General features: G+C 38.0%; 1 protein-coding gene and 1 long non-coding RNA gene across 2 annotated transcripts in view; one reads left to right on the top strand and one right to left on the bottom strand.

Annotated features, from left to right (window-relative positions):
* LOC103013921 (uncharacterized) overlaps positions 1-2,231 on the top strand; it is an 89,767-nt gene extending 87,536 nt beyond the window's left edge. The window contains exon 4 of the long non-coding RNA XR_009005876.1: positions 2,090-2,231. This is a non-coding gene — a long non-coding RNA (uncharacterized LOC103013921). The remainder of the gene's footprint in view (positions 1-2,089) is intronic.
* A 438-nt stretch (positions 2,232-2,669) lies between these two features.
* UBL3 (ubiquitin like 3) overlaps positions 2,670-13,919 on the bottom strand; it is a 69,017-nt gene continuing 57,767 nt past the window's right edge. Inside the window, exons 3-5 of the mRNA XM_007164176.2 lie at positions 10,265-10,351; positions 6,305-6,382; positions 2,670-5,600 (exon numbers count right to left, since the gene is read on the bottom strand). Of these exons, the coding sequence (XP_007164238.1) occupies positions 5,548-5,600; positions 6,305-6,382; positions 10,265-10,351 (218 nt within the window). The 3' untranslated portion in view covers positions 2,670-5,547. The remainder of the gene's footprint in view (positions 5,601-6,304; positions 6,383-10,264; positions 10,352-13,919) is intronic.

The raw sequence follows: 13,919 nt of genomic DNA, 5'->3' as shown, positions 1-13,919 counted from the left end.
GTCTGGAAGGTTTCTGCTGGACCCTGAGCTCCAGAGGGCGCAGTGAAAGGGTTTCTTGGAGTGATTGGGGTGGGGGAGGGGGACACGAGGGTGGGTAGGAAATGGGAACAGAAAAATGGACATCCCAGCGCCACGTGGGTATCGCGGCTGGGACGCGGGGGATCTGGCCTCGTGGTCTGGGAGCGGGTGGTGGTGGTGAGCATGCGCAGAGGCGCGTAGGGAGGAGGGGGTCTAGGGCGATGCGACCGGAGGGGCGCGGGGGCAGTACTGTTCGGCGTGCGCAAGGTCTCCTAGAATCCGGCCCAGCGCGTCCTCTGTCATCCGGCTCTGGCGACTTGAACCCAAAGCGGCTGGGGCCCTTCTTTCCCGTCTCCATCCTCTCGCCCGGTGTCCATTTCTACTTCAACTCCACTTATTGCAGTCTTTCCACTGTATTGTGTTCTCGGTATTTAAGTAGTTCTGGTTTTGGTCATCGGCAAGAATTAAGGAGACCATTCCGAGCCACGAGTGTTCGGATTTAGTTCAGCTGATGTGAGCAACCCAGGCGTCAATAGGAAAAAGTAAAAAATTAAAATAATGAAAACTCCCCAGGTGGTTCCGGCGTGCAGCCAGGGTTGGGACCCAGCAGTGTATCCCTGCCATGTTCTTTTTGTTTTGAACACAGCAATCGTGTACTTTCCATTTCCGTTCAACCCCAGCTCATTCCAGACCTTTCTAACATCATTCTCAGAGGTGTCTGACACTTAACTAGATTTCTCCTTGATTTACATAGCCAAACACCCAGTTCTGCTCATGCTGTTTAAATTATGAGATGGGAGAGCTGACTTGTGGCCACAATGATCTCTTCAATGTCTTTTTTTCTTCCTCATCAGGATAATTTGTGACTACATAGTCATTTACTTGTGAGAGATCTGCACGCAGAACCTTCCTATTTTTTCTCTCCTTTTCGTAAGCTACTTCTTCATGATGTCTAGAACACACATGGGTGCTGGGCCCTCCGTTTCCGACATAAGGCCCTCTGACAGCTCTGACGGTCGGTCAGATGAGTTCTTGGGCCAGTCAGTGCTAAAAATGTTTATTGTAAAATAATCCTTACAACCCTACAAAATAGGTATTATCCTTACTCTATATATGAAAAAACGGAAGCCCAAAGATTAAGTAACTGGACCTCGAAGCCAAGCCTGATTCCAAAGCCCTGCTGTTCTCGTGCATGGTATCCTGCAATCTGAGGACTGAATGGCAGTGTCAGTCAAAATGGAGATGTGTTAAGCAAATTTTTAAAAACGCTTGAGAAACACTGGTGGAAGGTCGCATGCTAATTAGTGGAACTCAGTTAAGCAACGCCCCCGGAGAGAAAACCTCGTGATGAAGAAGGGGACCATGAGAGGGGCCAGGCTCCAGAATGCCGGAAAAGCCATCTTAGCCAGCAGACAATTGAGAACGGAATAAATCCCCCTCTTTTATTATCACATGGAACATATGGAGAGTCTAAAAAGCAGCACCGATTAAAACCTTGAGGTTCCAGCTCCGCTTGTGATCAGGCACTATTCCCCTCTAGATCCTCTTCCCTCCTTATGTTATTTAAAAGGAGCAAAGTGTCTTCTACTACAACGTACACTCCCCTTACACCAAAATAAGGCTTGAGAAATGTCTGTAGAAAATAAAAATCAGATACTGAACAATGTCTGAATGTGTAATAACTACACTCGAGAATCAGTTAAGAGTCTCTGCCTCAGACTCTTTTGTTTTTAAAACAAATCACTTCCAGAGCCACGTTAAGAAATATATACATGTTTGTTTACTCTTTTTTTTTTTTTTTTTTTCCCCGCGCCACGCAGCATGCGGTGGAAGCGCAGTCTTAACCATTGGATCACCAGGGAACTCCCACAATTCCTTTCTTTATTGGTTGAATCAAAGGAGAGATTGACATCCCCTTTTCCCAAGTATTGATTTACCATGCCTACTGTATATTTCTTGGAAGTTGACGTTTTGAAAAAGAGGCAGAATAAAAAAATATTGAAGGACATTTGATGTCATTGTCAAGAGCCACAAAATAACTTAATAAATGAAACATGTTTTCATATTCTAGTACTGGCTTAAACTTTGCCGAGACTTGGACGTCTATTTACTTTTGTCCGCGGACTCTTTCGGAAGCCAGTCCCCATCCCGCCCCCCGGTCTGTGAAAGGGCTTCGCACATGCTGTATTCTTCCGAAGAAAGCGCACCAAGCGCTCGGCGGGGTTCCGCTACCCGCTGCCCACGTCTGAGAAGCCCACTCTGCCAGGTCAGGGAAACCGTGCCTAGGAGACGGCCAGCGACCTGCAGTTTTGTTTCAACCACAAGGTATAGGTTGCACACCCTTCTTCAAGCCCTCCTCCCACCCCCAGTCACTCTGTTTGGCTAACCAGTGGCTATATTACAAAATAATAATGGGAAAAATATAAAAGAAATGCCTGCAACAGTTACCAGTAAGGATGGTGTGAAGGCACACAAAATTTTGGTTGATCACTTCTCTTTGATTTCGGTAATATAGAAGAAAAAAAGGCTGACATAATGCTGATTTTACTGAAGAATGTAATAAAATAAATGGAAGGAAAAAAGAGAAAAATAGCAGAGACAAAGAATATTTCTACACCAAAATTACGAAGTCATTTAAAAGAAGGGAAATATTCTACAACAGATGAAGAAAGTTTTAATTTCTTTTCACATTAAACATTGTTCACCAGTCAGGTAACAGAAATTATTGTAACATTGGTCAAAATGACATAAAACTAAGGATAGATGTTTGTTATGAGAAAACCTCATGTAATGTGAATGATGATGTTAAATACTATATTTCTCATGACAAGATACAACTTATCTTGAAGAGGAACCAAATAAGTCAGATCAAGGAGACATGCTGAGGTTTTAATAAAGAAGAAAAGCTTTGCCTTTTCCAGAATACTTCAAGTCTAGGACAATTTAGGTAAAAGACATGAGTTAACTAGCAAGTGCTGGGCAGGGTCACAGGCCTGTAGCTCAGGTTTTATTTACAGGACTGGACCGCCGCGGCTCTCGCCTTTCAGCAAGCAAGCTGTTTGTGGCAGAGGGACATTCAATGGGGTATGATCGATCGAGTTTAACCAGCAGGCAGTCCAAGGAACTATTTTCAAAGGGATGGTTGAGTATTTTCACGTATACACTATTAAGGCATCTAAATTTTTGGTGTTTCCTGTATATAATTTTACTGCAGTTTTCAAGTTCTTCTTTTCATCTTGCACAGCAATGATGTCAGGTGCTGAGTGACGCAATTCTCTACTGACGAACCAGTTTATCCATTTTGCAAACTCTAAATTGAGGTCTTGTGAAGGGAAATTTGTAATGTGGGAACACACAGAAAAATATATTAAAAACCAATAGAGAATATGGTTAACCATCATAAAATTTCAATCACAATTAAATGTAGTCTTTAACTTTGGAGAAACAGAAGAATAATTAGAATTAAAATAGGTATTAAAAATAATTACCAGTAGTTTGTATTAGGAAAAGAATACAGCCATAAATGGCTTAATTGCCCAATTAAGTAACTACCAGATTCTTCTTTAGTCCACACTAACAGAATTCACATGTGAGCTAGTCGACAAAGCATATAAATATTCAACATCTCTTGAATAGAACATCTTAGTGATAACAGGGCCTATACATAGTTCTACCCATTGTCGTGACTGTGCACAAATTAACCAGGTTAAATATCACAGATACACTGGGATTCCTCCCAAGCCTAACAGTGGAATATTAAACAAATTTTTAAAAGATTCAGAAATAAAAACTGAACAATTTTAACATGGATGAGACAGTGCTTAAACAATTATCAACCTAATCAAGACCTTTAAAATTACCACCAAAATGCACTACAATATTTTTTTTTATTCAGTTTACAGAAAGAATCTATAAGTACAGGTTGCAGAAGGAAAATGTTTAGTGCTATTTACATTCATTTTAAAACTCTGCTCTATACAAATTTAATTCTGATCAGTATGAACAATATTTTCGTAGATCTACTGCATATAAAGCCTTTTCGTCAAAGCATTAACAATGAATAAAATAACCTGATTACCTTTAAACAAAGCTGACCGTTTGAAACGATTTACACTTACTATTTGTAAGGGCCGTGGACACTCATTTCAGTACAGAACATAACGTCAGCCTGCAACCTCAGTTTTATAAAGGCTAAAGTTATTTATATGGAGCATTGTTCTATATACTACACGCCAATCTATATTTAAGTTCTATAGTTAGGTATTTTATAAGTTTTTTATTAAATATATTCTACATGTATTTGTAATTTCATCCAGGAAGAATTTCTTCCCAGTGAAAAAATATAAAATCTTTTATATTTTTTACAGGTTTAGATGAAACTAGCTCATGCTTTAGTGCTGTGCAAATTGTTTTTAGCATATCAATTTTTAAATTATTGGTACCAAACAAAAAAATGGCATCCCTAATCAAGTGTGCCTTGAAAATCAGCTTTTGATTTTAATACGATTGCAAGCACTAATATCCAATGCAAACTACATAAAGAAACAAAATTAGTCCTATGGAGAATTTTTTAATTTTAAGAATTCATCTGAGGTCTCTAATGAGTAACTGTGACACTGGACACAGAGATGAGCAATAATTATGGAAAAATTCAATTTGCTGATATTCAAATACACAAAAGTGATGAATAAATGAGGTTTTCTAACATTTCTGTGCAATCACGGAGGTCTACGAGTGACTGGAATTTACCCCCGCGTTAAGGCTAGGACGCGAGCTCTCACCCCTCTTGTGCTATGTGAACAAGCCCTCAGTCACTGTCTGACTAGACTGCACATGTTAAAGGAAAAACAACTAGTTTCATCAGCCCTCTGCTGAGTAATTTCAACAAGAGGCACATTTTGTTTTTTCACTTGTTGCAGTGAGAATAGTCGCACTCAGCGTAGGATTCTGTGCCAGTGCAGCCGCCATGGCTGACTTTGGTAGAATTTACCCAACATTTTAGTTTCTTTTCCATTTTTTACTCTCAAGTTGGCCCAGTAATTAACTTCATTCATTGCTGAGTGTCTTCTAGTGTGGATTTGTATATATGAGTATACTTCTAGGTACCATGAACCATGTTATAAATTCTGCTGATGAAGAAAATAACTGTCAATCTTTTGTAGTGCACACTGTATTTGGAACACTTGATTTTGTTAGTTCTGGTGATGAAAATTTTTGTGGCAGCAAAATCGTTTCTGCTATGAAAGATAACTTGTTAACTTTTCCCCCAAGATTGACTTGCATTCAAAAATCAATACATTTTAAAACTGCTCAACATAAACAAAAATACTAGAAATAAAAAATCAGAGTGAAAAATGTTCTTGGTTCTTTTTACTTTCGTGAGAAAAGATGACAGTGCTCAAGTGACAGTTCAGGTCCATGTATTTACAGGCAGACCCTTCCTAAAGGTTCTGAAGCGACGCTGGGTCTCCTCCGGCCCAGCAGCATGAAAGACAAAGACTACATCACACCACACCTGGCAGACAGTGTTTACAGGATTACACAGCAATTACTCTCTCCAGTCTTTTCGCGATTCCTCTGACCTAGGGAAAAAGAAGAGAAGCCTTGTTTATAAAAATGCATGGGGAAAGGGCCGTAATAAGAAACAGGATTTTTCCGTTTAATGTTTGCATTTTTTTTAATTAAAAAGCTATAGTAAATACCCTTTTAATTTTAGCCTGTTTCCAAAATGTCTGGTTATTTGCTTACTAACAAGCTCCATTCATAAACTATGAATAGAGTTTCTGGTGACTAGTTCTTAGTTAGGTCTTAGCAATCATCCACAAAGTCCCTTTCCCTCTCCACTGAGACGCAGCTCCAGGATGGATGGTGGCATGACCACCTCATCCTGCGCTGTCCTCCGAAAGCCTTCCCGGAAGCAGGCTTCCACAGGGCAAGCAGTGTCTAGGCCAGATGGCTGAGGGGGTGGGGTGATACCTGTCTTCACCCCCAAAACAGAGGCCCCCAGAGGTTTCTAACATATACGCCCACTTATCTACCCATACACCCTAGAGATTCCACAGTCCGGCCCCTCCCTCTCCTCTACCACAAACCAAGATACACACACATTCACACACATCAACACAGAGGAAAATCAAGGGACACACTGATTTGGTTTGACTGCTAAGAACTAGTCACCATAAACTATGAAAACTTCTTTCCCTCAGAATTTCCAAGAAAAACTGAGCCATTTTTGAATGCCTGTCTCTGTGGCTCAAGTGAGAAACTTCTCTAGTGCATGGCTTACCTTGAGAGTTTGGCTCTGGCAATGTCTCTCTGGCCACCAAATGCATCACTGTTGTTTTGCCAAAAGGAAGTTTTAATGCTATGTGAAAAGTAGAAGACCACTTGTTACATATACACCAACCTGTTGAAATCACTAACCAAAATTGAAACCATTTTAAAAATTGATTGCTTTTCGTATGACTTCCTCAACAGACGGCACTTCTTACCGGATAGAGCATCTCTTACAAAATGAAATTAGGTTAATATTATCAGAAACAATTTTTATAATTCAGAAATTATTTAGCTATGGCTATCAGCTTGACACATATATACATGTTGTTTAAGGAAGGGGACAAGAGAAAATGCATAACTGGTTAATATTGGATAATCTTTAAAGGAGAGAAGGAATTTCAAAAAATTTTTAAAGAATACTTTTTCTAAATTAGGGGGAAGTTTAGATTAAGAGACATTTGTTTCTAAACCTAATTATGTTTAGTCACATAATAAAATTCCTGCACCAAACAGGCCACTATAATGTAGAAATAGAAGAAATGACAAACATAATTTTAAACATAATATAATAATTTTATTATTTTTAACCTTATATTCTTCAATTAGAAAATAATTTTCTTAAAAAGGTTACTTTAAAAGAATCATGTCTTGGCATTATTAGTAATCACTGTTTTCTAATCAAGTCTTTAAAAGGTTTTTCTCATTTGTAAGTAATAATTTGTATTATGAAATATTTCAGACACAGACTAATATAACGCACCCATGTATCCATGAACCGCTTACGCAGAAGTGTCATGGTAAATCCCTTTGTCATTCTGTGTATAAAATTAGAAGCAGCCGGTAGCTCTAACATCTGGAGTCATTCCCATAGCTGTGACGTTTTAGTTCTGACATGTCAAGCTACTCTGTTCACCACAAACGTAAGGCGGGCTCAGCTCACCACTCAGCAGGCACGGTCCTCCTGCTGCTTGCTCGTTAAACCTGCTCTATAGGATGATGGCTAAAAAGAGCCCTAATTATCTTCAGTATTCCTAATAGTTCATGTCGTCAAGGTGAGTTTCCGTCTTATTTAAAGCTAGCCAGCCACTACTTGGTCTGTTCTCTTAATTTCCGAAGTTAAAATGAAGCATCATGGCCCCAAAATACACACTAGGCTGAAAAAAAAAGGAGGGCCTTTATTGGATAATCTCCTAGGCCTGATTTAACACTGAAATGCAAACAGGACTTTATATTATTAACATTTCACTAAATGTATTGGGAAAGCCTGACTGAATTTAAAATGTCCACATACCAAGCTGTGTTCCACTCTCACACCACCTTCTTGACCCCAGTACGCCAGACCTGGGTTACAAGTGCACCCTGCTACTTACTGACTGTAAGGTGAGTTGTGAGAGTTCTGTTGTCCCCTCCCTACGCCTCAGCTTCCTCCACCTAAACTGGAGATAGTAATTCTGTCACCTGCCCCCTACCGCTGTATTGATGAAAAGAAACAATCCAAGGAAAGTGCTTACCTCAGGGCCTGGCACAAAAAAGCATTCCATAAATATTACCATGATCATCATCTTTTTGAGCAGCAAGGAAAACAGATCTCAGAGAACAGGTAAGTGAACTGAGATGTAAGTCTGGAGAAATGTTGGACAGGCCTAGAAAGCTGCTGAGGGGCTTACTGTTTGAAGCTACAAATTTGATTGACGGGGACTTGGTTTTCTTCTCCATCTGAATTTTAACTAGAAATTGTAGATATTGATACTAAGAGAAGGTAAAGGAAGAGGGATACAAGAGCCAAGATGCTTTCTCTCCTTCACTGTGGTGCTTCTGCTTTCTACTGTGACACTGCACAGTATCCAGGACAGAGGTTCTCACCCTTTACGTAAAAATTACCAGGGATTGCAAATCGGTAGTAGATCGGGAGACGGGGAGGGGGGAGAGTGGGCATGCAGAAATCTGCATTTAAAAATAAGTATCCGATGCCCACAGGGTTATACATACAGAGCAAGTCTCAAGCCGTGCAAAGCAAGCCTAGGCCTCCTCCACACTAGCCATTCAACTATATGACCCTGTGTGCTGTCTCCTCATTATGCACATTCAAGAATACAGGGAGACAAAGAAAAACACTGACCAAAAAGCCACAGATAGTTCAAAGTTATTACCCAGATTTACTGATCAACTTAAAGGGTCTAGGTTATATTCCTATGCTCTTTGTCTAAATCACTAAGACCAGAGATGGTTTGGTTTTGAAAAGATTAATAGCAACATAGAATGACAGTGATAACGTAAGTCAATCTGTTAATCGGTCAAAAACAAATTCCAAAAAAAAGTCAATAGTTTGATTTTAACACAAATTCTATTATCTTTAATATGAAGTTGGAACTTTGGGGCCACAACAGAGAGGTAATTAAAGAATTAAGTTGATAAGAAATTGCTCATGTAGATCAATACTCAAAAGGGAAATGGAGTCTCAAGACTCATTCGTGGAGTCAATAGATTAATTCAATCAACACTGACCCATCAACACTACAAGAGCTTATGTGAGGCACAGACAATCAAAAAAAAGCTAAAAAAAAAAAAAAAAAAAAGCTAAAATATGGTCCCATCCTTAATGAATGTAAAATATAGCCATGGACAACACATTAAGAATTGGTCCATGTAACTACACGGAGAGCTATAAAGAAATAATAATAACAGTAACTACAAACCAAAAAAGCTACATTTTAAACGGCAGATACCTCTCAGGAGATAGCAGCACTTTTTAGACCAGTGTTATCACTGCCTCCAAAACTTGGCTGTGTGTAAAATTACACACTGAAACACTCCATCTACTTGATATTGTCATAATAATCATTTGCATTCATCTACTCCAAGTCACATAGTATTTTAACAGAGAATTTTATGTGTTTCTACTATGTAATACCAGAGCACCTTGAAGGAAGAGATTCTTTTTCAACCCTGTATCTTTAATTGTTTAGCAGTGTTGGCACATAAGAAATAAATACATGCTGAATAAATGAATGAATGAAATGAAAATATTCTACCTTTAAGGAAGAACAGATTAAACATTTCGATTATTAGGTTTAGAGGAAAAAAGTCATGACTATATGTAAACAAAGATATATTACAGGAGATCACTTCCTTTGCCTACAAATTTCTAATTCTCATAATATATTTGAAATACTTGTACTTAAATAAAAACAAATCCCGCTGATGGTAGAGAATGTCCCCCCCAGAAGGGGGCACTATTGAGCTACATTTCCCCATTCACATATAAAGAGCAGTAATAGCTAACAATTAAAGTGTTTACTATGTGCCAAGCACTGTTCTATGTGCTTTGAATATATAAACTAATTCAACCCTCCCCACCTATAAGGTAGGCACTATGGTTATCCTAATTTACCGATGAGGAAACTAGGACAGAAAGTAGTGAAGCAACTTGCTCAAGGTTACAGAGCCAGCAGGTAGTGGAGCTAAGATACAACTTAGACAATCTGGCTCTAAAATCTGCTCTTTCAGTCACTACACTACACTGTTTCTCTAATGTTACTCACTTACCTTTATTCCTGCATGATTAGCAATTACATCAGTTAGAGTCAAACTGAAAACATACCTTCAGTATTCTATTTGAAAATCCATTACCATAAACTTTTCCTAGTTCGTGTGTCTCGCTTTAACTTAAAAATATTACATCTAAATTATTATCCAGAAGTACACTTAAATTACATTTATAAAATATAGGTATGGACTCCCATCTATAATAGCTTAGACTTTATTCTACAAGGCAGTAAACACTTAATCATAGTGCTAAAATTAAATGGAATGCAAAATATAAAGAAGTAGACATATCAAAAATTAGGCAAAATTCACAAAGTTTGAAATTATATATTTTTAGTAAAATCAGACATTAGCATTTAAACAAACAAATGAATAATGCTGCCATGAGACAGGCATTAAATCCCATTACAAAGGTAACTATTACCTCCTAATGTGACATTTCCATGTAGAAATCGTCCTTGATAAATAAGGCGTAGAATATTTGGACTGCTGACCTGTTCTTCTTCCCAGTCTGGAAAGAACCAGGGAATTGTTAGGTGCATTTCAACATAAAATTAAGGTATTAGTGCATTGTTCTAAAATTCGGCTCCAAATCAGATAGAATACATCAGAGAAGACGCTTGGAGCTTCCTAATAATTGGAACAGTCACTACCCACGCAATCACTGTTCTTGTTATTCTCATTAAATAGCAAGAGCTGCTTAAGACTAGTTTTTGCTTCTTAAAGAACACTAAGGGGCTTCCCTGGTGGCGCAGTGGTTAAGAATCTGCCTGCCAATGCAGGCGACACGGGTTCGAGCCCTGGTCCGGGAAGATCCCACATGCCGCGGAGCATCTAAGCCCGTGCGCCACAACTACTGAGCCTGTGTGCCTAGAGCCTGTGCTCTGCAATGAAGAGTAGCCCCCGCTCGCCGCAACTAGAGAAAGACTGTGCGCAGCAACGAAGACCCAATGCAGCCAAAAATAAATTAAAAAAAAAAAAAAAAAAAAAGAACACTAAAATGTGCCAAAATATGGTCCTGAAGTTTAAAAATTAAAACAAATGAGTTGGGGAAAATCTAATCCTAGTTTTAAAAATGTCAGTTGAAAATTTTAATAACCAGTAATAAACAGAAAATATTATAATATTACAAAATTTGTGCCTTTTAAAATATACATTTGAGGCTGGAAACAATAGGTTTAACAAAGATTTTTTAAAGAATTAATATATTGATATAGAGCATAACAAAAAACTATACCTCAATAACTGGAAAACAAACATTTAAAAAAACAGAACAACAAAAAAATTAACAGTGTTTACTTTTGGGTAATGTTGATAACTTTATTGTTTTTTTGAAGCCAATTGATAAACATTACAGAAGACACTTTAGTTCACTTTACCCAAAATTCTCAGTATAAACTTGAAAAATAACAGATATTAGAAGGTGCTATAAAAGTATGAAAGCTAGGATAATGTACGAAGAAAATCAAAAGACAAACTGGTAGGTAGAATGAATAACAGAATATTTCATGTTAGTGTATAACTTACATTATAGTAAAATATGGAATACGATTCTGTTAAAATAATGGTTTGAGAACACTGGTATCATGACAAGGTATGGGGTTAGTAATTTTCACTAGCTTGTAGATACAGAATTTGAAGCTCTGATTTTGAAAGATTCGAGAATTTCATCATCCTCTTCCTCAAGAATTCTAGTATCAGGTGTTTGTTTCCTATTGAAGCTCCTGTTTTCAGGAGATGGTAACTGTCAACACACAAACTAGTTTAAAATAGCCTGACGAGCGAGGGACAGAAGAGAAAGGCGGTAAGTAGAGCACTTTTCTTCTTGCCTTTTTTTGAGTGTTCAAAACGATGAATATGAATTTGACAAAACCAGTGCCTGTCAGTGACTCAGCACAACAGGAATGGGTAAGGAGAAGTGAAACCCATTCACTCACCCCAGGCCCCCGTCCCATCCCTCCCCCTGGGGTGTCTCTGTTGCCTTCTGACTCCAGGGCTCCCAGGTCCCTCTTCTCCAGAAGAAAGAGTAAGTTGTAAGCTGTTAACACTTTCGTATGGATTACTTTGAATTCATCACACCCAAAATTACTGTTTAACAGAATATTTCTTTTTTTTTCCCTTTAGCGTTGTTCATTTTATTCTGTCATGATAATAATTTCTACCTAATCTAATTTTACATGGGTCAAATTGTATTTTGTGTTAAATGTCCTCAATGTCAAAATGCCAGGGTTAAAATATTCTCCTATAATTTTTCTTTTTAAAATAATTTTCATTCAATTTATTCAAACTAAAAAAAAACATTTACCCATCTCTCCCCTCCCCCCACCTTGTGCAACCACCAATCTGCTCTCTGTTATCTATGAGCTTGGCTTTTTTTTTTTTTTAAGATTCTACATATAAGAGATATCATCCGGTATTCATCTTTTCCTCTCTGACTTATCTCACTTTGCATAATTGCCCTCCAGGCCCATCCATGTTGTTGCAAATGGCAAGATTTCACTCTTGGCTGAGTGATATTCCATTGTGTATGTGTGTGTCTCTCACAATTTCATCATCCATTCATCCACTGATGGAAACTCAGGTTGTTTCCATACCTTGGCTATTGTAAATAAAGCTGCAATGGGCATAGGGGTGCATATATCATTTCGAATTAAGTGTTTTCATTTTCTTCAGATAAATACCTAGAAGCGGAATTGCTAGACCATATAGTAGTTCTATTTTTCATTTTTTGAGGAATCGCCATACTGTTTTCCAAAGTGGCCGCACCAGTTTACATTCCCACCACTGTGGCTGGGAATGTACATTGGCCTCCTTTTCTCCACATCGTCACCAACGCTTGTTATTCCTTGTCTTTTTGGTAACAGTCATTCTAACAGGTGTGAGGTAACATGTTGTTATGGTTTTGATTTGCATTTCCCAGATGATTAATGATGTTGAGCATCTTTTCTCCTGCCTGTTGCGCATCTGTGTGTCTTCTTTGGAAAAATGTCTGTTCAGGTCTCCTGCCCATTTAAAAACTGGATTGTTTGTTTTTTTGCTGTTGAGTTGTATGAGTTCCTTGTATATTTTAGATATTAGACCCTTATCAGATATATGAATATTTCTGGTCAAGATATAAAGACAAATGACAGTAATTGTCTAATTTACACAGAAAAAAATTCTAAAAATGTTTAAAGCTTTTTTTTGAGATGCAGAAACTTGACACCACATATTTCTTTATCCTACACAGAGTGTCATGATTCTCATGTGCTTCTGTGGTTTAATATGCTATCTTCCTTTCCCTCTCAGAGGATCTGAAATTTAAAGAGACCTGTAGAAGAACAATGCTTACAGGAGGAATTTCAGCTACTAGCAACATATATTTAGTGGGTTATTTTTTGGAACTCTGACCCAATAACACTATGTGCCTGACTATTCCATCTATTAACAATATTCCACTAAGCTGCACAAGAATATACCCAAGGAAAGCAATCCCTTCCAAAAATATATTGCACAAAGTACTTCCTTCTACTGATTTAATATTCACTACACTTTTATTATTAGCACCAATAAATATTTACATTTGCTGACCTTTAGTGCATTAAGTGATACAAAGTAGACCTAGATTTTTAAATATTTTATATAAAATAAAAATTATTTATTTTTATTCCCTGCAGTGTCTAAAATTGCTGAGTAGAACTGGCAAACTCAGGAAAAGATTGGGTTCAAAAACTTTTTCTATGAAAATAAGTAACGTAGAATTGATACAGGCAATTCCCAATTACTGGTAGATGGTTTGGGAAACTATGTTACAGACCTGCACCTGAATCTCACATTTGTTTACCATTAATCAGGATACTTTAAGGAACTGAAACTAATTTTAATGTCTAAGTCAAACGGTTACAAAGGTGAAATTATTTCCTTTACCTCAAGTTATGGCGTAACCCTTGTAGCCAGGGTTGTAGCGCCCTTTTCTACAACATGCCCACAGATGTCAAAAGCCTATCTTCACCCTCCACCCCACAAAAGTCACAAAAGGCGTCTTTACACTTAGTACAACATCACCACCACACAGGTATTTAAAAACGCTTTCCATACTC

This window comes from Balaenoptera acutorostrata, chromosome 18 (assembly GCF_949987535.1).
Source record: "Balaenoptera acutorostrata chromosome 18, mBalAcu1.1, whole genome shotgun sequence".
In the NCBI taxonomy this organism is placed as follows: Eukaryota; Metazoa; Chordata; class Mammalia; order Artiodactyla; family Balaenopteridae; genus Balaenoptera; species Balaenoptera acutorostrata.
The sequence above is the reverse complement of the archived record's forward strand: the minus strand, read 5'-3'. Positions and strand labels throughout refer to the sequence as shown.